At 36.2% G+C, this 26,236-nt stretch overlaps 1 protein-coding gene and 1 pseudogene across 2 annotated transcripts in view; both read left to right on the plus strand.

The window, feature by feature from the left end:
- Nucleotides 1–24,795, plus strand: part of CUL3 (cullin 3) — a 108,936-nt gene extending 84,141 nt beyond the window's left edge. Inside the window, exons 11-17 of one of the 2 annotated variants that reach the window (XM_064372940.1) lie at nucleotides 655–779; nucleotides 3,300–3,396; nucleotides 5,099–5,233; nucleotides 11,670–11,852; nucleotides 15,577–15,763; nucleotides 19,258–19,403; nucleotides 23,152–24,795. In XM_064372940.1, coding sequence (XP_064229010.1) covers nucleotides 655–779; nucleotides 3,300–3,396; nucleotides 5,099–5,233; nucleotides 11,670–11,852; nucleotides 15,577–15,763; nucleotides 19,258–19,403; nucleotides 23,152–23,283 — 1,005 coding nt within the window. In that variant the 3' untranslated portion in view covers nucleotides 23,284–24,795. The remainder of the gene's footprint in view (nucleotides 1–654; nucleotides 780–3,299; nucleotides 3,397–5,098; nucleotides 5,234–11,669; nucleotides 11,853–15,576; nucleotides 15,764–19,257; nucleotides 19,404–23,151) is intronic. The other variant, XM_064372941.1, reaches the window with a different exon arrangement.
- LOC105712720 (ankyrin repeat domain-containing protein 49-like) lies at nucleotides 790–3,395 on the plus strand (annotated as a pseudogene).
- Nucleotides 24,796–26,236: the final 1,441 nt, after the last annotated feature.

Consider the following 26,236-nt stretch of genomic DNA (forward strand, 5'->3'; position numbering starts at 1 on the left):
GTAATTGTGACAGTGATACTAACATAGAAGTAGTCATTCATTGTACAGATATTTATAGAGCACCTACTATGTAGCGATCTATAGTGTCCTATGCAGAGGTTAGAATGTAAGTTACATGTTAAAACATAAAAGTTTTGTTTAGTTGAAATAGGTGCTGGAATATTAGAAGTAACATTGTGTATTAAGATGGTAAAGGTATTTTAAACTGAGATAAAGGATATTATGCTAGAATTTTCTCTAAAATGATATGATTGACCCCCTTGACCTTTCATTTAAAAAGGCCCAAACTTTTCAATTCTCAGTGATAACAGTAAGAATTGATTTATGTGCCGAAAATTATCCTTTGTTCAGTGTTTTTAAATTAACATGACAAGCAATAATTATGACTGTTTGCCAGAGTAGCTAAAATTTGGGAAACACTGAATGGGTCTAACCTTTAAGAAAATCTACTGGTGAACTGTTCTAGAACTTCTAGAACATCTACCTAGTGAACTGTTAACTCAAACCAGATCTGAAAAAACAGCTGGGCAGGTTTTTAAATTAGTTATTAGACATGGAGCTAACTGCTTTCGTAAATCTAACACAGTGTCTAAACAGAACAGATAACAAATCCTAGTTAATTTTGAGGAGAGTATCTCTTTCTGTTTTACATAGGTATCTTTAGGTGGTGTTGATCTTACAGTCCGGGTGCTCACGACAGGATATTGGCCCACTCAGTCAGCCACACCAAAGTGCAACATCCCACCAGCACCAAGACATGCTTTTGAGATATTCAGAAGGTAAATCTAAATCAGACTTTGCATTACTAAGTACAAATAGTTGTTCAAAATTAAAATGAATTTGAACATTAGTATCCGTAATTGAAGATGAATGTATTCCATTTTTTACCTCATGTTCATAAGTAGCATCTATCCTAGCATGCAGCAATTTCCCCCTCTGTAGGATCTTAATGAATAAAGTAAAGCAGGCGTAATTTATCTCTAGAAAGATTGTTTTATATGCTGGCATTTTAAATGCCTCTTATTTAGAGCCGTAGTAAAAATGGAAAAAGAGAAAGTAAATGATGATGGAAAACCAGACCCAGAGAATTTCTTAGACTTTTCTGAACACTTCAGCCAACTTGAATTGTTGGAAATACCTGGACACCTTATTCCCACTGGTACTCAGAGTCTCTGAGTTGGCAGTTTTGATGAGGATGAGGAGCAAGAAGAAAACCAAGAGTGATATTAATTGCAAGAAAAAAATAGAAAACGATTCAAGCAAATCTCTTTTTTGGGCTGCTGAAAATAATTGGCTTACTCAGTGTGGAGACTACTTTTTGAAAAGCCACTCCTGTGAACACTAGGGATGAAGATGAGTATATCCCCCTCTTCATCGAGCAGCCTAAGGTGGACACTTAGACATTGTCTGTGAGCTGACTGTGCAAGGCGCAGATGTTTTTGCAGTAACCATGGATAGCTGGACACCTCTACATGGTGTTTGTAAGTGGAATAATACCAGAGTGGCTTCTTTATTTCCTCCTTATGATGCAGATCAGTTATGAATGCTCAGACAAAAGGCCTCTTGACTCCCTTGCATCTTATCTTGCTGCTGGATCAGAGACAGCAGAGATACTCTAGAACTTCTACTGTGAACTGTTACCTCAAACCAGATCTGAAAAAAAGAAGAAACTGCAGGAGGACAAGTGTCTGTCACAACCTCTTTGAAATTGTGGAAGGCACTGTAGAGATTCTTCACCTTAGTCTTAATGATTCTAGTAATTAAGCTTCCAAGTACCAGTCCTCCTTTGTGTGACATGTAAAATATTCCCATAATAAAAAGTTGACATCAAACATCTTACTGCAAAAAATTCATTGGTGCTCATTAAGATGTTCTTCCAAGTGAAATGCCTGACCTTAAGGTCAAAATGTACTTGAAAGTCTGAATATATCTTGAATGATTTCTGTGGAGTTTGTGATTTTTATCAGAAATAATTTTGACTTGCCTATACTTAAAAACTTGACACGGGTTGTACAGAAACTAACGATATTTTTGATGCTTATGCAGGAGATAGGTATTTAAAAATAGCCCATATCCTGGATCTTTGTTGAGTATTCAGCAAAGATATTGACATGTATCTTTGTAAGGTGAGGTAACTAAGAGTTTAACTTAAAAAGCCTCAAACATTCTGGTGCTTTTCCAGCTGTCTACTCTACATTACCATAGCCAGTTGCTTTCATTTTGAATCAGAAGCACTAGCATATTATTAACTTGTATCTTCATATATTAAAAAAAAAAAATGGATTTGTCTTTTAGAACATAGACCATTTGCCAGGAAAGCAGCTAGGTGTTTAATCCATGAATCTTGTATACTGTCTCCACCACCACAATTCATATAATCCCATGGACAGTCCTACTTCACCCTGGTCAGCTGCATGAGCCTTATTCTAATAGTGAATCAATATAATCATTTATACACGCACACAGATACACTTTGTTGCAAGAGTTAACGATGTATTTGCTATCCAACTAGTTTTACTTGCCTAATCCAACTGATTTAGATACTGCTCAGTCTCTCGAGTTCACAGAAATGTTGGGTTTTTTTCTTCCCTAAGGTCCTCATTTTTTACAAACGGTAGAAAGGCAAAATGACAAGGGAAAAGGAATTCTAGGAGTAAAGGGATGATTGTTATACTGGGTCAAGAACCACAGAGTAGCTCGGTCTTTGAAAAAAGGCGATATGGATAATGACAAAAAATATAAATACAAATATTTAAAAGTACAAGTTTTGAACAACAAAGGGAGAGTTTATCCTTTATAATTTTAGTATGTAAGAAAAAGTTGCATAAACTCTTACCAGAGGAATATTTTATAAATGCCCTTCATTCAGCATTAGTGCATTGAATATTTTTTGTACTGTGGTATAGAAATATATTTTGTACTGTTGATGTTTACTACAGGCTTAGGACAAATTGATTATTGGGTTATTATGGAGAAAGGTGGTCTTAATAGCAGGGGCTGAGCAGCAGTAGGCTGGGGCAGAGTGCACAGTAGAAATTATTTAGTGTGCTGCCTTTGTCATTCTGTATCTAGCTGAGTTGCTTAGGGCTCTCTCAAGGTTTCTCTTTTCTGTAGGAAGTTGAAACTGAACTTGATTCCTAAGGTTTCCTTTAACTTGTAAAGTCTATATATACGTGTGTGTGTGTGTGTGTGTGTGTGTGTGTGTACACACATATGTTTAAGGGATATTATTCTGTAATTTGTAATTTCAAATGTGTAAGTTTGTTTGATTTTCTAAAACCTGGTTTGATTTGCTGAAGGTTCTACTTAGCCAAACACAGTGGTCGACAGCTCACACTCCAGCATCATATGGGTTCTGCAGATCTCAATGCCACATTTTATGGACCAGTTAAAAAGGTAAGTATTGATAATTTGAACATATTAAGTAACAGTCTATAGAGCTGATTTGTGATTTATGTTGACCTGGGTAAATTATTTCTCCTGTTTCTCTACCTGTCTCACATGTTAGGCAGGTTAAAAATCCTGGCTTGATTTATTACTTCTGTTCTCTCAGTTGCTAACTGCAACTTGGAAAATATTAAGACTACACCAGTATAGTCTTCTCTAAGGACTAAATATTTGGATAATTACATGTTTTATTTATAAAATTAGGTTTGAGAAAATACTGCATAAAATAGTAAAATGTAAGTTGATTTCAGAGCGTACAAAGCCATGAGCCTCTTTTCAAAATTCTGTCACCTACAATCTTTATGTCTAATGAATCAAGATTGGGAAAATAAACACTCGAGATTTGTTGGATATAAAATGTTATTAAAGTCATTTAAAAAATTAGTAATGGACAAGTGATTTGCCTTCATTTTTTAAAAGCAATTACTTTTTTATATGTAAATTGTGAGGTTTAGAGTAGTAATTTATTTTCATTACTTGGTATGAATCAGGATTATTTGCCTTCAAAAAATATTAAGTCTTCTGGAAAAACTGTATAGAAATACACCTAAATTGTTATCTAGGCAGCAAATAAGTTTTAGACTTTAATTAGAATTTTACTAGTTTGATATGGTGAATCACTGTTAACATCAGTTTAAGTATTGCTGAAAATGCCTGTAAGTATTCTAATTTTTGTATTTAATTGAAATGAGAAATAGCTCTTTGTACTAAATTTAGTTGAATGATATTCAACACATATATTTAAGTGTAAGTGGGAAGGACAAGGAAACTAAAGAACTCATCTTTTAATTACTGCTAGTTTTTGTTTTAAAAGAGGTTTTTTTTCCCTAAACCGTCATGTTCTTTTGAAGTTTATTAAGCAGATCAGATTTTTAAAACATAATGCGTATGTTAATTTTTGAAGAGTTAGAAAGTTCCACTTTGCATCCCCTAAATCGTAAAGCAGGAACAGGCTTTGAGAACAGTTCCCCCCTCTCCTCCTGCCCCCATGCTGTGCTATGCTATTTTTTGATCTCTTGCTATGATCAGGCCACACAAAAAGAAACCAAATCCTCTTAACTTTTGGTGGTAGTGTAACAGTAGTGGTGTTTTGTAAGTCCATTATTATTATCATCCCATAGTGTACTGTTAAAATAATCTTAGCATTGAATATAGGGAATTGATTCATTACTTAGATTTCCTTTATAGGAATAAGTTATATAGTTTTGTTGAGGGGGAGGATGGAGATTATGGAACCTATTTCTGAAACATACTCTTAAAGTTACCAGGAAATAGGTCAGTTATGGTGGCTCATGCCTGTAATTTTAGCACTTTGGGAGTCTGAGGCGGGTGAATCACTGGAGCCAATTAGTTTGAGATCAGCATGGGCAACATGGCAAAACCCCATCTCTACAAAAAATACGAAAATTCGCCGGGTGTGATGGTGCACACCCATGGTCCTCGTTAACTTGGGAAGCTGAGGCAGGAGGATCTCTTGAGCCCAGGAGGTTGAGGCTGCATTGAGCATTGTTTGTGCCACTGCACTCTAGCCTGGATAACAGAGTGAGACCCTGTCACTTACATACATACATAAATACTTGCATGCATATGTACATAAATGTTACCAGGAAATGATTGTGTCTTTGTTTATATTTTTTGAAAAATGAAACAGGAAGATGGATCTGAAGTTGGTGTTGGAGGTGCACAAGTAACTGGCTCTAACACACGGAAGCACATATTGCAAGTCTCCACTTTCCAGATGACCATATTAATGCTCTTTAATAATAGAGAAAAATACACGTTTGAGGTATGGGTTTTGGTTATATACATTTTAACTGTGTTGTTTCTAACTCTCACTTGTTACTTGAGTCTGTGTTGTTTGAGTAACCTTTAGAGAGTCTCTTTGGATACCTTTAGAGAAAACTGCATAAAATGAGTCATGGAACTGTGTGAACATCTTACATTTATTGAGTTATGTTTCATTATTTTTAAATTATAGAAGTATTTTAAAATAAAACATGCCTTATATAAGTGCATAATTTGATGAGTTTTAGGTGACTGGACCTGTGTAACTATCATCACAAGCAGGAATATTGCCCAAAAATATAGAGTATTACCTCCAAAATTTCTTTGTACCCCTTGCCAGTCCATTTCCTCCTACCACCTCAACCCTCAGGCAACCAGGGACCTGTTTTATATCACTGTAAATTAGTTTTGTCTTTTTTGGATTTTCATCTAAATGGAATCATATATATTGTCTCTAACCTATCATCTTTTATCAGTTCACCTGTTAATGGATATTTGGGTTGATACCACATTTGGGCTGTTGTGCATATAACTGCCAAACTGTGTCCCAAAGCAGCTATACCATTTTTCACATTTGCCGGCAGTGCAAGATGGTCCAGTTGCTCCACATCCTCCACAGTCTTTAGCATTTGAGCCACTTTAGTTGGTGTATAATTGTGTCTCAGTCTGGATTTAATTTCCTTCCTTCCTTCCTTCCTTCCTCCCTCCCTCCCTCCCTCCCTCCCCCCCTCCCTCCCTCCCTCCCTCCCTCCCCCCCTTCCCCCTTCCCCCCTTCCCCCTTTCCCCCCTTCCCTTCCTTCCTTCCCTCTCTTTCTCTCTCTCTCTCTTTTTTTTTCTCTCTCTCTCTTTCTTTCTTTTGATGACTGCTGATGTTGAGCATTTTTTATGTGTTAATATGACACTGACACATCTTGTTTGTTGAAGTGTTTGTATCTTTTTTGGGTTGTTTTCTTACTACATTGTAAATTTTGTTTGTTTAATAAATTCTCAATACATAAACATAAATGAATGTATGTTTCATAAATTCTCGATACAAGTCTTTTGTCAGATATATGTACTGGGAGTATTTTTTTCAGACTGTTGCTTGACTTTTCATTTTCTTAATGGTGTCTTTTGAAGAGGAGAGTTTTAAAATACTCAAAAAGTCCAGTTAATCACTCTGCTTTTTGTAGTTCGTGCTTTAAGTCCTAAGAAATTATTGCCTACCCTGAAATTGTAAAGATTTACTTCTGGTTTTTCAGCTTAGCTTTTACATTTATGTCTGTGATAAATTTTAAGTTTATTTTTTTGATAAAAGGTAAGAATTAATATACATTTCCTCTCACATAGTGTTTCTTCCAGCATCATTTGTTGAAGGCACTATTTTTTTCCCACTGAATTACCTTGTCATCATTATTTAAAAATCAATTGATCATATATGGATGGGTCTATTTTTATGCTGTCTGATCTGTTTCATTGATTTCTATGTCTGTATGCCAATTTTATGCTTTCTCGATAGTGCAGTCATTTTTCTCTTTGCACCCATCTTTTTTCCTTAGAGTAACTAATTATTATAATATGCTTGCTTTTTATTTCCCTTTTCCTTTCTCCCAATTAAAATATGGTTTGCTTATATTAAATCCAATTAGTCTTTTCCTATACATTTAAAGGATGTTTGGGGATTAAAATGAAGTTCATGTGATTCATATTAAGTTTAAATTTAAGGTAATGAATGAACATTTTGAAAGACTCTAAAATTATTTCCATATTGGTACTTAATTGAAAACCAGTTTTCAGTTACAGATGAACACAAGAAGAAAAATAATGTGTTTGAAATTAAGAGCAAGAATAAATTCTAGGCCTATTTAATATTCATTTTCATACTCCCATTTATGTGGGAGTATGGAAATTAGTATAAGAGAGGATCATTTTTATGTGATATAGTTAAAGGGAATGTTTGAAATCTAGATAGTTTAGTAGCTCAGTGGCTAAATTGAGAGGTTTTTCTTGTGTATTTCCATGTGGGTCTTACCTAGGGAGTAACCTTGATTGTTTTTTTTTTTTTGAGACAGAGTTTCGCTCGTTACCCAGGCTGGAGTGCAATGGCGGGATCTCGGCTCACCGCAACCTCCGCCTCCTGGGTTCAGGCAATTCTCCTGCCTCAGCCTCCTGAGTAGCTGGGATTACAGGCACGCGCCACCATGCCTAGCTAATTTTTTATATTTTTAGTAGAGATGGAGTTTTCCCCATGTTGACCAAGATGGTCTCAATCTCTTGACCTCGTGATCCACCCGCCTTGGCCTCCCAAAGTGCTGGGATTACAGGCGTGCTTCTTTTTTAAAAAAAATAGAGACAGGGTCTCATTATGTTGTCCAGACTAGTCTTGAACTCCTGGGCGCAAGCGATCCTCCTGCCTTGGCCTCCCAAAGTGCTGGGATTACAGGCGTGAGCCACCGCGCCTGGCCCGATTTTCTTTTTTTACTTTTTATTTTATTATAACCTTGAGTACCTAACTCAAACATAGACTTTTCAAACAGAGGTGGAGTTAAATTATCTCTCACAGCTGTTGTTGTGTAGTCATTTTTTAATCTGCAGTTCTTAATGGATAATATATTTTAAACAAAATTAGCTACTTGGTAAATGCTAGCGTTGGTTTTCAGAGTCCTGGCTTATAAAGAAGTGGTAAAAACAATGGGACAATCAGAAACACAAATTCATTTTTTAAAGCTGTTATTAGAATTGCTGGAAATTTTAGTGGTTCAAGCCTTTTCCTTTCCCAACTGCTTGGGTTCATTGATGCTAATGAGCAGTTATTAGATGGAAGGTTAAAATTAAGTAGAAAATACCTCTAATTTTTCCAATTTTACCTAAGTCACAAAGCAGAAACTGATTGTAGTGTATGTAGAATACCATCCATGCCTGTGGCTCTAAAGCCTTCTGGCTGCTGGCACCTCAAATCTGGGGCATTGTGAGAACGCACAAGAAATAAATGTATCTTTACTCACACGATGTGTTTCTCTACAGTGTGCTGCTCATGTTTTATTAGCCAGCCTTTTTACAGAAATCACCTCCACAAATTAGTGGAGATAGTTAAAAGTATTTAATTATAATAATTTAAAGGAAGGTGAACTCTTATTTTTTAATACTCTATATGAGTTCAGTAAGATGGTGTATTATTTAATGCCACATGACAAATCTCAAAAGTTAGTGATTTAAAACAACCACCAGCAATTTATTGTCTCATGGTTTCTGTGGGTTAGGGTTTCAGAAGATAGTTAGGTAGTTCTGGCTTGGGGTTCATGAGGTTGCAATTAGATGTTGGCTGAAGTTTTGGTCATCTAATGGTTTGACTGTCACTGGAGAATACATGTCCAAGGTGGTAGCTGTTTGTTCTGGATGTTGTTACGTGACCTTAGTTTCTCTCCACATGGGCCTTTTAATTTGGCTCTTTGTTCTCAAATCTTGGTGACTAGTTTTCCCAAGAGGAGGCAATCTAGGAGACCCAGAAAGAACCTGCAGTGCCTTTTTTATCTGTCCCTGGAAGACACATAGTGTCACTTCTCATTTTCTTGGTTGCCCAAGTCAGCCCTGATAGGGTGAGAGGGCCACACAAGATTAATGTATACCAGGGTTATTACAAGCTGTCATAGAAGCTGGCTACAACAGGTGGCATTAATTTGTAGTGTCATATTTAACCTGTAGTAGTCAAGCTGCTGCTGTTTTTTCTTTACATAGGTTTTTTGAATGAATAAAGGGAAGTTTATTGTGATTTAGAACAGCTAAAAATAAGAAATATATACAGTGGTAGTTTGTACCTTGGATCTTAGTAATTAGCAGTGGGTTTTTTAAGAGGTATGGATAAGAACTAATACATATTTTTCTTAATGTTCTTTATTTTTTATAATTTTGTGAAAATGAGTCTCAAATATAAACTATGGACAGTAGCATTATTAATGTCAGGCAGAATTTAAATAGAAAACAATAATATTTGATATTCATCAAGAATTTATAGCAGTCATTAGTGACATAACTTTACAATATAGAAAGGAAAATGAAAGTACAAGGGGAAGTAGACCACTCTAGAATCATGGAAATCCCTGACAAATGTATTGGCTAACCAGACAATTGAAAAGGGGGATATAGAAAATTTGAATAACACAATAGCAAGTTAAAATTGAAGACTGTATAGCAAACTTCAAACTCAGAAAACAAAATAGACATGTGCTTTCAGGAAATATCTGAGGCTAGCATAACTTTTTTGCTAAAACTGAGGAAGGAAAAGAGAGAAAGAAAGCTAAAATTCAACATTTTGCCTTGCTCGTCAGATTCTAATACACTGAAAGCATCCATCTTAAATATTAGCAAGTCATATTCAGTAGTGTATTGAAAAAATAATGCACTGTTTCCAAACAGGATTTATCCCTAGAATACAAAGAAGGGTCAGCATAAGGAAATTTTTTGAAAAGATCATCATTAAGATATTCTAATAATTGTAAAAATAAGCAGTTGCTGTATTGCCAGTCATCATTTTAAGGCGAAAACCATTTAATCTCTACAAATGAACAAAAGGTATTTTATAAAAGTTTTAGTCCTCATTCCTTATAAAAGTGAGGGACTTCATTGCCACTTTAGAGTGAAATGCCCATAGTGTCATAGCTTGTATCTGATAACAAACTTAAGCATAATAGTAGTTAGTAGGAAAACACTAGACACAAGCAAGTCCTATTAGAGTTAGGAAAAAGATGAAAATGCATGTCACTACTACTACTGTTATGCCTTGCTCTGCAGGTCCTAACTAATATACCAAGAAAAGAAAAAGGAATGAAATTTGTAGTATCAGGGAGAGACTGAAAAAAAATTTTCAAGATCTGTAGACAAAATGATTGTCAAGTTGGCAATACATGATGATCGGTGAGAAAACATTTCTTTAGAAGAGTTTTGTTGGAGAAAAAACACCCTTTCTGTAAACCAGCATGAATCAGTAAATGACATGAAGGAAAGGATGTTTTATTAAGAATCATAACCTTCCCAGGAATCATCCTAACAGGAAATGTAGACAGGCCACTTAAACCAAAAAGACAGTAAAAGCTAAAGAATACAAAAGGGTAATGTACCCAAGAATTACGTGTTATAAGTGTGCGGTTTTTAAAAGTCACCTGTACATTCAAGGAAATCTGAATAGAAACTTCCAAAACTTTTTTTTTAAATAAAACTCCACGGGTTGGGTGCAGTGGCTCACGCCTGTAATCCCAGCACTTTGGGAGGCCGAGGCGGGTGGATCACAAGGTCAAGAGATCGAGACCATCCTGGTCAACATGGTGAAACCCCGTCTCTACTAAAAATACAAAAAATTAGCTGGACATGGTGGCGCGTGCCTGTAATCCCAGCTACTCAGGAGGCTGAGGCAGGAGAATTGCCTGAACCCAGGAGGCGGAGGTTGCGGTGAGCCGAGATCGCGCCATTGCACTCCAGCCTGGGTAACGAGAGCGAAACTCCGTCTCAAAAAAAATAAAATAAAATAAAACTCCACCAGCTGATTCCATAATTCATCTGGACAAGCAAATGCACAAGAATAGGCAAAACTACTTTTGGAAAGGAAAGGGTCTTGGATAGGAAAGCTCAGTGAGAGGGGAAGGAATTTGTCCTAATAACAAAACATACCATAACACGTTTTTAAAAATTTTTAATTTTTATGGGTACATAGTATGTGTACATATTTATGGGATACGTCAGACATTTTGATACAAGCATATAGTGTGTAATAATCACATCAGGGTAAATGGGGTATCCGTCATCTTAGCATTGTTTCTTTGTGTTATGAAAATTCCATTTGGAATTTGATCTTTTCACAAAATTCCATATTTCTTAGAGGCTTTGTTTGTTCCTTTTCATTCATTTTTCTCTAATCTTGTCTTCACGCTTTATTTCATTAAGTTGATCTTCAATCTCTGATATCCTTTCTTCTGCTTGATCAGTTTGGCTGTTGATACTGGTATATGCTTCATATAGTTCTGGTGCTGTGCTTTAAGCTCCATCAGGTCATTTATGTTCTTTTCTAAACTGGTTATTCTAGTTAGCAGTTCCTGTAACCTTTTATCAAGGTTCTTAGCTTTCTTGCATTGAGTCAGAACATGCTCCTTTAGCTCAGAGGAGTGTGTTATTACCCACCTTTTGAAGCTGCCTCTGTCAATTCGTCAGACTCATTTTCTGTCCAGTTTTGTGCCCTCGCTGGCAAGGAGTTGCGATCCTTTGGAGGAGAAGGGTCATTCTGGTTTTTTGAATTTTCAGCCTTTTTTGTGCTGGTTTTTTTCTCATCTTTGTGAACTTATCCCGCTTCGATCTTTGATGTTGGGGAGCTTCAGATGGAATTTCTATGTGGACATCCTTTTGGTTGGTCTTGATGGTATTCCTTTCTGTTTATTAGTTTTCCTTCTAACAGGCAGACCCCTCTTCTGCAGGTCTTCTGCAGTTTGCTGATGGTACACTCCAGACCCTGTTTGCCTGAGTATCACCAGCGGAGGCTGCAGACCAGCAAAGGTTGCTGCCTGCTCCTTCTTCTGGAAGCTTTGTCCCAGAGGGGCACCCGCCAGATGCCAGCTGGAGCTCTCCTGTATGAGGTGTCTGTCGACTCCTGCTTGGAGGTATCTCCCCATCAGGACCCACTTGAGGAGGCAGTCTGTCCCTTAGCAGTACTGGAGCACTATGCTGGGAGATCCACTGCTCTTCATAGCCACAGGCAGGAGCATTTAAGTCTGCTGAAGCTGCACCCACAGCTGCCCCTTCCTTCAGGTGCTCTGTCCCAGGGAGATGGGAGTTTTATTTATAAGCCCCTGACTCAGGATGCTGCCTTTCTTTCAGAGATGCCCTGCCCAGAGAGGAGGAATCTAGAGAGGCAGTCTGGCTACAGTGGCTTTGCTGTACTTCGGTGGTTTGCACCCATTTTGAACTTCCTGGTGGCTTTGTTTACACTGTGAGGGGGAAACTACCTACTCAAGTCTCAGTAATGGCAGACACCCCCCCCACCCAACTAAGCTCAGGTGTCACAGGTCAACTTCAGACTGCTGTGCTGGCACTGAGAATTTCAAGCCCCAGTAGATAGCTAGCTGGGTTCCATTGGGGTGGGACCCATTGAGCAAGACCATTTGACTCCCTGGCTTCCGCCCCTTTCCAGAGGAGTGAATGGTTCTGTCTCGCTGGGGCAGGTGCCACTGGGATATGAAAAAAAACTGCAGCTAAACTTGGTGTCTGCCCAGACAGCCACCCAGTTTTGTGCTAGTACACCACCTTCCTGGTGTACTCACACGAAGGAATCTCCTGGTCTGCGGATTGCAGAAACCATAGGAAAAGTGCAGTATCTGGGCCACATAGCACAGTCCCTCAGGGCTTCCCTTGGCTAGAGGAGGGAGTTCCCTGGCCCCTTGTGCTTCCCTGGTGAGGCAGCTCCCCACCTTGCTTCTGCTCGCCCCTTGTGGGCTGCACCCACTGTCTAGAGGCAGCTCCCCAGCTTGCTTCTGCTCTCCCCTGTGGGCGCACCGACTGTCTAACCAGTTCCGTTGAGATGTACCATGTACCTCAACTGGAAATGCAGAAATCACCCGCCTTCTGCGTTGGTCTCGCCGGGAGCTGCACTGGAGCTGTTCCTATTCGACCATCTTGCCAGATCTCAAATTTGTCATTTCTAAAAACTCAATTTAATTGGTTTTTTTATTTGTGGAAGTGGGAGGAGGGTATTATTAAGACCTCAATTCCATGCATTACATCAAATACAGAATTCCACATAAATGTGAAAATCTAAATATAAGTACAAATCTATATAAGTAATAGAAGAAAATGTAGAATATTTTGGTAACCTTAATGTGAGAAATGTCTTTTTAAAAATGTATTACAAAAATAACAAAGAAAAAGATTAACAGATTTAACCACATAAGAAGTGATAACATCTTTATGATGAGATACTTTAAGTTAAACATAGAGACTAGGAGAAATTATTTACAACAGTTGAAAACCATGATCTTTAAAGAGCATCAGTAAATCAATACAAAGACAAACAATTGAGTATAAAAACATGCAAGGAGCATAGATAGAGAAAGCACAGAAAATTACAAATATCCTGTAAATATAAAAATATTTTTTCTGGTAGTGGTCATGAGAAGTACAAATTGAAATAATGAGATTTCATTTTTAGCCCAACATGTGAGCAAAAGAAAAAGAAAATCTGGTGTTGAAGAGGGCGTGGGGGAGTGGATATTCATATACTATTGTTGTGGGGGGTTAAATTATTAAGCAGCTTGAAAGGCAGTTGGTTAGTATTTATCAAATATTTAAAAACATATTTTTTTTGACACAGGGTCTCATTCTTTCCCAGCCTGGAGTGCAGTGGTATGATCATGTCTCACTGCAACCTTGACCTCCCAGGTTCAAGCCATCCTCCCACCTTAGCCTCATGAGTAGCTGGGAATACAGGCTAATTTTTAAATGTTTTGTAGAGAGCAGGTCTTGCTATGTTGACCAGACTGATTTTGAATTCTTGGGCTCAAGTGATTTTCCCTCCTCACCCTTCCAAACTGCTGGGGTTACAGGTGTGAGCAACCATGCCTGGCACAAATATAAAATATTTATAACTTTGAGGAAGCAAGTGCATTTCTAAAAATATGCTTTGGGAAAATAGGCTTTTGTGCTCAAAGTCAGAAATGCATGTACCAACAGAACATTGGATCCAGTCTCAGTCTTCACTTGTGTCATGATAGAACAGTACCATGAAATCCCTTGTAGCTTTAATCTCTTTTTACTAACAGGGAAAAATCCGAAGAAATTATTAGAAAAACTCATGTTATGATCTCATTTGTTTAACACTAATACTGGTGTATATAGGTGGATGTGTTCACGTACATTCGTGTATATATATAGAGGAATAGGAAGAGGCAGATCAAGGATGAATAGTAATAGTAAAGATAGGCCGCCTTATCTTGTTCCTAACTCTAATAGAAAGGTGTCTAGTGTACTAACTACTGTTATGCTAACTCTCTCATTATATATACAACCTTACGACTTCAGGGGCATTTCATTCTATTCTTAAGCGGCTAAGAATTCCCCACCATAAAGTTTGAGGACTGACTTTTATAAAATACTTTTTGTAATAGTTACCTCTGGGAATGATCTGTGATATTAAAATATCACCTAAGAAGGTATTTCTGGTTCATTGAATATGATTAAGCAATAACTAAAGTATGTAAATAAATCACTTTTAGCATGTATGTAATAACATCTCCATTCTAATAGTACCTATTTAATTTTCTGGGATTAACATTTATAGTATTAGAAATGTCTAAAGTAACTAGATATAACCAGAGATTATTATTTGAAGAAAATGAGTATGTTTAACCACTGAAAATCACATTTCCCTGAATCCTTGCTTACCTGACAGTTTTTTAGAAGAGAACTGTTGCTCAAAGACTTGCCTAGAGAGAATGACTCTCCAGATCAGTTACTCATATAACCTGAATATTACCATCTTTCTGTCCACTCTTCGTAAGCTGCTTTTCAGAAAGACTGCTGTATACAGTGCATCAAAGCATTAAATCCTAGTTTGAAGACTTTTATTCAATCACTTATCACTATAGACATGTAGAGACTAAATCATATAACTGTAGATTTTTCTTGCTGTCCCACTGACATAACAGAATAGTGAATTTAAAAATACACAGCATTCTTTCCTGAGCTGCTTTTTCTCCCCTAGTATTATATTTTATTCATACCATAATATGCAGTAAAGATTATCACCTGAACCTCAAAACAGCTTGTTTTTTGTGTTAATGTTAATTTCCAGGTTTTGGGGTTTTTTTTTTGTTGTTTTCTTCATTTGGTCATAGAAGCAAGTACATATGGTCAGTTTGGATGGGTAAATTTTAATTGTATGGTGGAAGGCCTGAGCTCAGGCTTACCTTCCTTTTTTCTGTGAAATAAATTACTAAGCAAAGAGTAGTATGGATAAACTTGGATGGAAGTCTGTAAAATATTTCTAAAATCAGCAACTATATGTTGGTTAACACTTTATTTTTACCTAAATGTTAAAGCAGGTTCCTGATAACTCTGTGGGGTGACATTTTTAGACCAGCCATTGTATCTCCTGAAACAAAAATGTGTGTGTCTTTTTAATATTTTTTTAGCTCGAATCACCCTTTCCTCTAGTTTGTTCAAATAATGAGATTTTAGTGATGTGTTATAATATTCAGAGAATTCTTTTTTGTACATTATTTATTTAATGGAATTACTTCTTTTTAGCTGCTTGGTCAGTTTACTTGCTAATTAACTAATTAACTTTAATCTTTCAAAAAGTCTAATTATGTCAATCTGATGAAATTTCAGGAAATTCAGCAAGAGACAGATATCCCTGAAAGAGAACTTGTTAGAGCCCTACAGTCCCTCGCCTGTGGTAAACCTACACAGCGGGTTCTTACAAAAGAACCCAAATCAAAGGAAATAGAAAATGGTCATATATTTACAGTTAATGACCAATTCACATCCAAACTACACAGAGTCAAGATTCAAACAGGTATCTGGAATTATATTTTTCCTCTGAAAAAATTATATCTTTTTCTCTTTAGAAAAAAAAATCTCATCTGTTGGATTTCTGTCTTTAAAAAATATTCCTTTTCTGGTGCTGCGTGATACTTAGACTTAGGAAAGAAAGCAGCTTTTATTGATAAGTATTTGTATCAAATGCATTTGAATCCAAGTACAATAAGCATTTTAAAAACCAGTTCATAGTGTTTTTCAACAATAGAATACAATTTATGAACATATTAGTACTTAAAATTGTTTCTAACTGGTTAGTCAATGGAAGTCTATTTTTAAAGGCGATTTAGAGGTTTTTCGGAATTGGGAGACCTAGAAAACAGTTTGATCTTTGGATGTTGCTATTTATATTTTGATAAATAGTTTTTGTTTCAAAATCTTAAAAACTGTATCATCCTTAATTTAAAAACATAAAAAATTATGCTGATGTTAATGATTTTTTAATAAAGCCTTTTAAGTTGATAATGAAAATTCTATTCATTAAATATTTAACATAATGTAAAATGCTTGTTTTCTGTGTTGGGGGAAAAAAGGCACTCCTCCCTTGCTGATGTTTAAAACTAATTTTTCGCCATTTGGCTTCAAAACCAGTTTTAGATAGCTTCCTAGTACTAATATATCCATTACAGCCAAATATGTGTACAATAAAACAATATCCTAAGATAAATAATCTTTTAAATGACTATGATTTGCTGATTTTAAAAATGTTATTTATGATATACATTATGATATTTTTTAAATATATAATTCATTACCAGAATACTTGGATTCTAGAGCTTTGTGTGTACACTTACAATTTTTTTTTTCATTTTGATCTTTTTGTTTTGTATGTATGCTTTGTAGAGCAGAATAGTGTCTTTGGCAAGGCTTTGCCTCCTTTGTCCTATGGTTGTAAACTCATTGTAATCTGCATTAACCAAGATTGGTCCATGTCTTGACGTAAATTAAATATAGAGACTGAAACAAAACTGTGCTAGTGAGTGTTCTGGAATAAAATTTCTTTTTCTTCCAATTGCAAGACATAACTACTTTATACATTTGGGCAGATACAGGTTTTGGATTTTAGGGCTCATTTGTATCCTAGAATTGGAGGAAAATATGTGGAAATATTTATCTGGATTACCTTACCCTTACCCTGCTATACCCTAAATAAGTGACAGTCTTTGTTATCCCAGATTCTGTCATGCCGAGCAATAATAATATCAGATGTTAGTGTTAAAAAAAAAAAAAAAAAAGTCTTCATAGATTTTTAGATTTTTGTGTTAAGTGTGCACACTTACATGTGTGTATCTGGAATATGTGTATGTAGTGTTTTAGGTATGATCAAAATAGAAATATATATGATGGAGAATTTGACTAGAGGAGCTTAAAAGTTGTTTTCAGCAATAAAATTCTATAAAACGGTGTTTTTTTTCTTGGGAATGGTTTTTAAATGACCTTGGCTCTTAATCGTAGTTTAAGTTAAAATTTTCTCTTTGGTGGTAAGTATTGTGACCACATTGATTTTATTAAATTGTCAAAGGCTCAGTAATATAACCATTCAAAGACTGACCTTACCTATTTATGCTGCTTTTACTGTAGCCAGCAATAAAAGTTCAAGCAAAGAAGTTAAAGGAATTACTAAAATAACACAGCCTTTGAAAAGAATTAAATTATAATCTGGAGGGTGTTTCCACAGTTGACAGTCTTTACCATCACCACCTGCCTGTCTCAAATTCCATCTCCCAGCATGCATATACGTCATACATAGGCACATGCACAGCAACATCTTCTGCTGCACTCTTCCTTAAGTAAGGAATATTTTATTAGGCTCCAGAGTGAGCCCCTCCTCTCACATAAAAAATAAACTCATTTTGTATCATCAGCACAATTGGCACATCTGTCTTTTTCGGCAGGTATTCAAGAAAACACTTAGATGACCAAATCCAGATGAGCCAAAGGGATTGTTTAAACAGTTACTTCTTTTTTTTCTGCAACTTTATATTTTTTATTTTCAAATCCACAAAAAAAGTGAAAAACACTATACTGAACATCAGTATAGCTGTGACCTGTGTTTACCAGTCATTAGTATTTTGTCTTCCTCTCTGCCACCCTCCCCATGTATGTGTGTGTGTTTGCTACAGCATTTGAAGTTACTTTACAAACATCTCAACAGTTTCCCCCTAAAAAACTTTAGCACACATCTCATATATCACATCCAAGAAAATTAATTCGATACCATCTATTTACCACCCATATTGTCTCTGTTGCCTCAGAAATTTCTTTCATATCTTGCTGTTTGGACCCATGATTCCATCAAGATTCCCACATTACATTTAATTTTTATGTCTTTTTAAATTCCATTCAATTTAAACCAGTACCCCTATCTTTTTTTTTATGACATCAACTTCTGAGTAAAAAAATAATAATTATTTGACTATTTTAATCAATTTTTTTTTTTTTACTAAGATACTAATTATCTTACACTTGGGAAATGACACTGAAAGCAGTATTTTTAGCCAAAGGATTCTAATTAGAAACAGCTGAATGGATTTGCACACCAGAATGATCTTCTAAATTGTACAATCTGCTGTCTCGTGGCTATCTATGCCCATGCCTCAGTCAGCAATGCCCCATGTGCTGCTTTGCAGTTTCACAATTTCTACCTCCAGAAACTTCACATCTATCTCCTTTTGATGAACAAATAAAAAATCAGTTTTCTTTTCCTGCTGTTTCATTTAGAAAAGAGTTGAAGGAGACGAGAACTTCTATATTTAATCCCTTAGCAGTTGCTTTGAAGACTATAGGGAAGAATAGAGTAAGACTCCTAAACATTGGAATCCGATATGAAGTTGTGATGTAAAAAGTATAATAAAATAAAAGAATTTATTAGATTACAGAACTCTGGGAAGATTTTTGGCAAGGAGATTTTAGGAACTGACATTCTAGTGGTACTTTTAGATTATTTATTTCACTGACTGAATCTTGGCAATGCATACTCTTATTTCCCCATAAAGCCTTAGATATTACGTTTTGAGTTAATAATCTTTCCCCATAAAGCCTTAGAGCTACATTTTTAGTAAGAAAACGGATATTCACCTGTGATGCTTCTAGTGAGTTTTAACTGGGAGCCATGGTAATAAAATATCAGTTGACCTCTGACAGTCATAAGCAATGAAAATTATTTACTGGTAGTTTTGCTACTGAAGATTTCCAGCTACTATTTTTCTTCCAGGTAAGAAATTACATTCTGCATAAGAACAAAATATTATCTCAGTAAAGTTAAATTCCTCATTTTTGAAAAAGGATAATTTAGTATTCAAGTAAGCATTAAATGAGACACTTTTTGAAAGTGTACTTGAATTGATAAGCGTGTGTATTCAGAGGCAGAAATTGGTTTTTCTCTGTGGATTGCACTGAATTATATTAAACTTGCTTATAAACCAATTTTTGAAAATACATTTATGGTAAAGGCGTTTATTTCTATTTTAGTTGCTGCCAAACAAGGTGAATCCGACCCAGAGAGGAAAGAAACAAGGCAGAAAGTAGATGACGACAGAAAACATGAGATAGAAGCTGCTATAGTGCGGATAATGAAATCTAGAAAGAAGATGCAGCACAATGTTCTAGTAGCGGAGGTGAGGACTCTTCACAACTGGGCTAATACAGAAAAAACAGTAACATTATTAACAAAATGATTCTATTCAACTAATTTTAAAAACAATTTCACTATTAGGAAATCGTAGTGATGTAACACTTAATGAAATGTGTGGCACTCAGTAATTAAACATAGTGATACATCCAAATTATGTGCACACTTTAGGAACTAATGTGTTTATAATGAAAATGACAAAATATTGTCACATGAGGTATTAAGAAAAAATTTTCACTGCTATTTTAATACCTTTGTGTAAATAAACTGTCTTTATTTCTAAAAACTAATAACAATTACCATTCATTGAATACTTTCATTTTACAAATTGGGAAACTAAGGAGGGGAAGATCCCTTAAGAGGCCATTAAAGCAGGTGAGAGAGGTCAGGCGCGGTGGCTCACGCCTATAATCCCAGCACTGTGGGAGGCCGAGGATACCAGTCTGGCCAACATAGTGAAACCTCGTCTCTACTAAAGTAAATACAAAAAAAGCCGAGCATGGTGGCAGGTGCCTGTAATCTCAGCTACTTGGGAGGCTGAGGCAAGACAGTTGCTTGAACCTGGGGGGCAGAGGTTGCAGTGAGCCGAGATTGTGCCACTGCATTCCAGCCTGGTGACAGACCTAGACTCCATCTCAAAAAAAAAAAAAAAATTGGCGGGAGAGGATTAGGACCTGGGTAAAGTATTGGTAAAAGATAGAAAGCTGAATCAAGATAATTGGAAAGTAGAATTGACAGGCTTTATTGATTGATAATGGGAAGTGAAAGGGAGAAGTTAAAGACATTTTCTAGATTTCTGGCTTGAATGAGTAGCTAGAGATTGGTTTCTTTAACCAAAAAGCAAAGGGTAATGTAATGTGCTGCTGTGGTCCAGATGTCACTTAATACTGTTTTGTACTAGTTGACTTTATTGTATATTGGCACTTCCAGGGGCAGGTAGTAGTCAATAGACACATGAGGGCTAGAAGTTACATTGGGAATTAGCTGTATGAGAATGCAGTTAAAACCGCAAGAAAGAACCATAGGCTAGACTCCTCCCTCATCATTTTAGGAACAGTGAGTGTAACCGCTAACAAACTCTTCAGAGCACTGGTTTTCACAGTGTGGTTCTTGGAGCAGCTACATCAGCATCACCTGGGAACTCCTGAGAAACACAGATTCTTAGGTTCCACCAGAGCCTGAGAATTTAATCAGAAACTCTGGGGATAGGGCCCAACAGTCTGTTTTTTTTTTAACACAAACTAGTTGATTCTGGTGTTTTTTCAAATTTGAGAACACTGCTTTGGAAGGAAAAGGAAACAAAATACAGTGCCCTATGACAAGGGAAGAGAATTACAAAGAGTGAGTTACAGTAATATCAAAAACATAGAAAAGCCAAGTTGAATAAACACTTATTTGGCAATTATGTGACAGGTTAGCTTTCCCAGACATTTTCATTGGACTGGTAAAAGTGGCTGTCCAGGGGTGGTGCCTTGAGAAGGAAATGGAGGTGGAAACCATCAAGAGTGGCTTATTCTTTGAGGTATTGGCTCAAGAGAAAGGGCAGAGAGAGCAGTGTTAGGATTCAGTGTTGAGTTGAAGGGTTTGGGCTTTTTTCCCCAAAATATGGGAAGATACTGAGCATGCTAATATCCTAAGAATAAGGAGGGGATCCTTAAAAATAAATGGAAAAAAAATGAGATGAAAGGATAATACTACATTATAGAAAAGGAAAAGTGAGGATTGTACAGAGAGTATGGTGATGGTAGATGTACTGACAGATATTACTGAACATGCCTCTTCCTGGGAACCCAGGGCAGGGTGTGGGGATGTGTGCTAAGCTAGGTTTTGTGTGAGTGTAGATAATGTACATGTGTAGGGTGGGAATTTGAAGAACTTCGAATTAAAATGACTTCTTTTCTCTGTGTAAAACCTGATAAGAGGTTATGGTGCAGGACTGAGTTGAGGAGTTTAAGGGGATTGTCATAAATTTGAAATAATACCTGTCAAAGAATGGTACTCAAAACTTCTGAACTTTTTAACACTATAAATTTGTGTTATTAGTCTACACCAGAGATTGGCAGATATTTTTGTAAATGGCCAGTTGTAGCATGAAAGCAGCTCTAGGTAATACATAAATGCATGTGACTTGCGATGGCTCACGCGTATAATCCCAGCACTTTGGGAGGCCAAGGAGGGTGGATCACCTGAGATCAGGAGTTCGAGGCCGGCCTGGCCAACGTGGAGAAATCCTGTCTTTACTAAAAATACAAAAAATTAGCTGGGTGTGGTTGTGGGTGTCTGTAATCCAAACTACTCGAGAGGCTGAGGCAGGAGAATCACTTGAAACCCGGGAGGCAGAGGTTGCAGTGAGCCGAGATCCCACCATTGCACTCCAGCCTGGGCAACAGAGCGAGACTCCGTCTCAAAAAAATAAATAAATAAAATAAATGCATGTGACTGTGTTTCAGTAAAATTTTACGGAAACAGGTAGTGGGCTGTATTTGACCAGTGACTGCAGTTTGCTGACTCCTGGTGTACACAAATTGTGTAAGAACTACAGCTTTACTCAGCAAAGAGCTCTGTGGCAGGTTAATAATGATATACATATAGAATATAGGTTTAATCAAATAGTGCTTATGGGATAGGACCAAAAGAATGGGAGTAGAAGGTCCTTTTGAGAGCATAGCTGAAGTGATCTTGAATGCAGTTTAGGCCCAGTAAGCGGGGAGAGAGAGCAAGTCAGTGGGAGCTGTTAATAGGCTGGAAGAAAAGGGCAAAGGGTGGGAGATCTCAGGTGGTGAGTTGAGAGCCAGTTTCTTGATACTGGAGTGGTAATCCCGGAAGGGTGATAAATTGTAGTTGCAGAGTGAAGTGCTAAATTTTCAGATTTCAAAGAATTACCAATCTATTGTGGCTTTGGGAAATGAACTGATCAACAAAAGTAAAAGCAAAGCTGGCTCATAGATGGATGGATTAATGGAAAGAACATGGACTTTGAGGTCAAAACGGTTTAGAGTCATTTCTGCTGGCACTCTTATTTACTACTTGTTCATGTCAGTTTTCTTCTCTGGCTTATTTTCCTTATTTGTAAAATGAGACAACTTATTTTGCAGGTTTAAGAACATTAAATAAATTCGTACATGCAGAATGACTGATGAATAGTGCATAGTCAGACTATGACTGCTGCTTTACTATTACTATTTTATTATTATATATAGCACGGTACTTGGAATCCTGATAGTAGTTGAAGAAAACAACAACAGAAGCACTTACTGGATTGAGCATTATTCTAAGGCATTATGTCTGTTAACACATTTAGTGTACACAACAATGGGCCAGGGTCCCAGAGCTAGTAGTGGTAGAGCTGAGTTTATCCAGGTACTCTGAGTCCGAGTTTGTGTTCTTAAATACATAGGCTACCCAAGTTCTGTGAGTTGCGAGTGTAACCCAGAAGTCAGTAGATAACAGCATCAAAACAGTTATAAGTAGTATATACTCCCACTAACATAATTCCAACTAATTCAACTCTTCAACTGCTGTTCACTTTAGCATTCACATTCTGATTTGAGGAAGTGTGTTGTAACCATACGTTACATTTTCAAACAGAACCTTTTTAGAGTTTCTGTGCTTTTAGCTTTGGTAGTCCAGTTGGTAAAGTTCAGTCTCTGAGTGTTAAAATGGCATACCAGTTCTGCTCAAAGATGGGAATTTTTATGTGTTTATATAAAAATGCTATCTACTCTCTTTTTTAGGTAACTCAGCAGTTGAAGGCTCGATTCTTACCAAGTCCAGTTGTTATTAAGAAACGTATTGAAGGACTTATTGAGAGAGAATATTTGGCACGAACACCTGAGGATCGCAAAGTATACACATATGTAGCATAAAATGCGTTCAGAAATTTGATTTATTCTTGGACTGTACTCTTCGCATGGACTGGGAAGTTCTTTTAAATCATTAAATATTAAGACGACCATCTCCTCTATTAAATTACAGTACATGTTCTAGACCATTCAGATCAAGCCTTTACTCCCTTTGAGAGTTTTCAACATCAATTGATTGAGCTTCAGGCTTTACAACGTTTATCCCTGTAGAGATCATCTTTACAGTTCCTCGGGAAAATGTGAATGTGCCGCGTTTTGTTTTCTTTACTGTATGAAAACAGGAAAAAAAATAAAACAAAAATTTAGACAATACAGCTCATTAAAATAAAATCGTTGGATTTCATTTCCCCAGGTCTTCAGTGTTGATGTAAACGTGTTTCTGTAGTGTTGCTTAGCACTTTGCGCATTGTGTAAGTTGGGTAACAAAAATGGCAAAAAAGTTGCAGAATTCCCAGTGATCTTGCTCTGAAGACATTTCTTTAGCTAGTCTTACTTAATTTAAAGGTTTGATAAATATACAAAGACCCAAGCATACAATCTGAGCATGCTGTAATCTACCACTTGCACTTACTAATCTTCTAGCCTTATGACCAGGAACCTTTGTTTTGGGCTCAAGTACACATCCTGATTTTATTTTTCCCTATTGTAATTTGAGATTTCCCAAATTAAGTCTCATAATGATTAGATTTTGTTCTGAGTTATTTCTAGAGAAAGAAAATATTTTAGTATGTATAAATTGTACAATAATTTTTTTGCTTGTTGTACTCACTGCTAATAGTGGATTGTATAGGGTGGTGTGGTGGTGTTTTTATTTCATTTATTGTAGACAAAAATAAATGAATTTAGTATACACATACCCACTAATTCAAATATGTCAGAGCACAAAGTTGGCAGCTGGTTATATTCAATTCAGCCCCTCTGAAAAGCACATACAGTCTGTACTTTGTTAATGAATATCTTAGGTCCTCCCTGCCCCCAAATATATATTTTGGTGAAGCTGTGGTGCACTATTAATTTTCTGTTTCAAAATGCAATCTAAGGATGCAATAAATATGATGACCTTGATAGTTTTAATGAAATACTCAATTCCTGCAGCTGTGTTTCAGAAAGTGATTAAGCAATATTTCTCAAACCTGATGATTCTTGGATATTTAGCTATTGTCCTCCAAAGAGTCATCATTTCATGTTTTCAAAGATGTGCTTTGTGCTGAAGATAATTGTCAGATATCCTGTGCTTCCAGAGTATTTTTATCTTCAATTTTATTTAATTTTGTTTCATTTTGTTTTCGTAAGACAATGTTTCAGATATGTAATGGGGCAAACCACTATAGATTTCTGTTGGATAGAAAAATGAAATGTTACTAATAAGTTTAAATTGACCCTTCATTGACTTATCAGTACTGTTGATATACTTAATAGAATGTATGTCTCAGAAGATGGTTTCTGTTTAAATTTATGGTCAAGTTACAACAACTGAATTCTAATATGGATTAAAAACTCCACGTAAATATTTTCCCCCATGCGTCTTGGGTTATAATTTTCCTTTTAGACTTGCAAAAATGCTTTTATTGCAGTTTTGTGTACTGTAGAATTACAAGCCTTGTGCTTTTAATCTCTACATTTTCCACTTCCACATGATGCAATTAAGATGCCAATGAAAAATATTGTGAACATTATTCTCAGGACACTTTTACCATACTTGAGCAGTAGGAAGTCAGGTGTAACATGGAAAGCTAAACGTTTCACCTTCTGATTTTGACACATTTGGAAATTTTCTATAATGGTAAGATGTTTATAGGAAATAATGGTATTTTGGGTTTGAGAATTTTTTTATTGCTTTCATTTCCCAATTAAATGATACTTAGCACCTGAGAAAACAGGACAACTCAGATTGTCAAGTTAGTAAATATGAACGATATAAAAACATTCGAAATCTCCTAAGTGAGACATTAAAACAAACTTTTTAGTGCTAGTTTAAGCCATTAAAAGTAAAGTTGATGTTATTGTGTCAAGTGTAGCTGTACAAATCAGATCTAGAGTTTAGAGACATACTTGTTAATTTTGGAGCACAGGTTTGATGTAATTACACTTCTAAATATATTAGAACACATTTCTGAATTGCAGTTGAGTCGAATGGTTGGGGAATGCTGGTGGTGTGGTGGTGCACTGAAAAGTAGGTCACACAAAACATTTACGTGTTTGACCTCTTAAGTATTATTTTAGGTCATTAAGCTTATAACAAAATACATTTAACATTGCTTTCTTTTTAGCAAGAGGTCATGGATGCTGTTTTTTTCTCAGTTTTTAATGCTTTAATTTGAAAGAAAAATGCATCCTAACCATTCCATCCTATTGGTACGGAGAAATTTTGGTGATTTATTAGAAGAGTTTTAAGGAGGGTGGATTCGTAGTTTTTCAACTGCAAAAATGGTATATCTTTGTTCAGTAATTGTTAAAGCTGCCTTCATTATCAAATCCAGGACAGTGTTTATTTTGAATTGTTACGTTATTTAATGACTGAAAATTCATTGCAATTAGGGAACACACACCCTCGCAAAATAAAAAGTGGCTGTGATTGCAAGGATTCTTTATGTCTGAATTTAAAAAGGGAATTGGGGAGGGGATGCATGCCTTTCTGAAGGATCTGTTAGAGTCACCTGTGTAACATTGTAATTATAGACATGTACGACTCTCAAACCCCCAAGATGCTGATCATATGCCTTCTCGCTAAGAATCCTCATAGTGAAACATTGTTGATGTTTTGTTCACCTGCCTGTGTTGGGTAGCCGGAAAGGCTTAGAACCAACGATTCGAAGATTATGCCTACATCTCTAGAAGACTAGCACACTGGCATCATCTTGGGCTTCTAAATATTTGATTCCTCAATTTGGGAAACGGTTTTAATGTTTACTGTTTAAAATACTCATTTTCAATACTGACTAGTATTAAAGGATTT

This window comes from Aotus nancymaae, unplaced genomic scaffold (genome assembly GCF_030222135.1).
Source record: "Aotus nancymaae isolate 86718 unplaced genomic scaffold, 86718_ANA_hifiasm-v0.15.2.pri h1tg000008l, whole genome shotgun sequence".
NCBI classification, from domain to species: Eukaryota; Metazoa; Chordata; class Mammalia; order Primates; family Aotidae; genus Aotus; species Aotus nancymaae.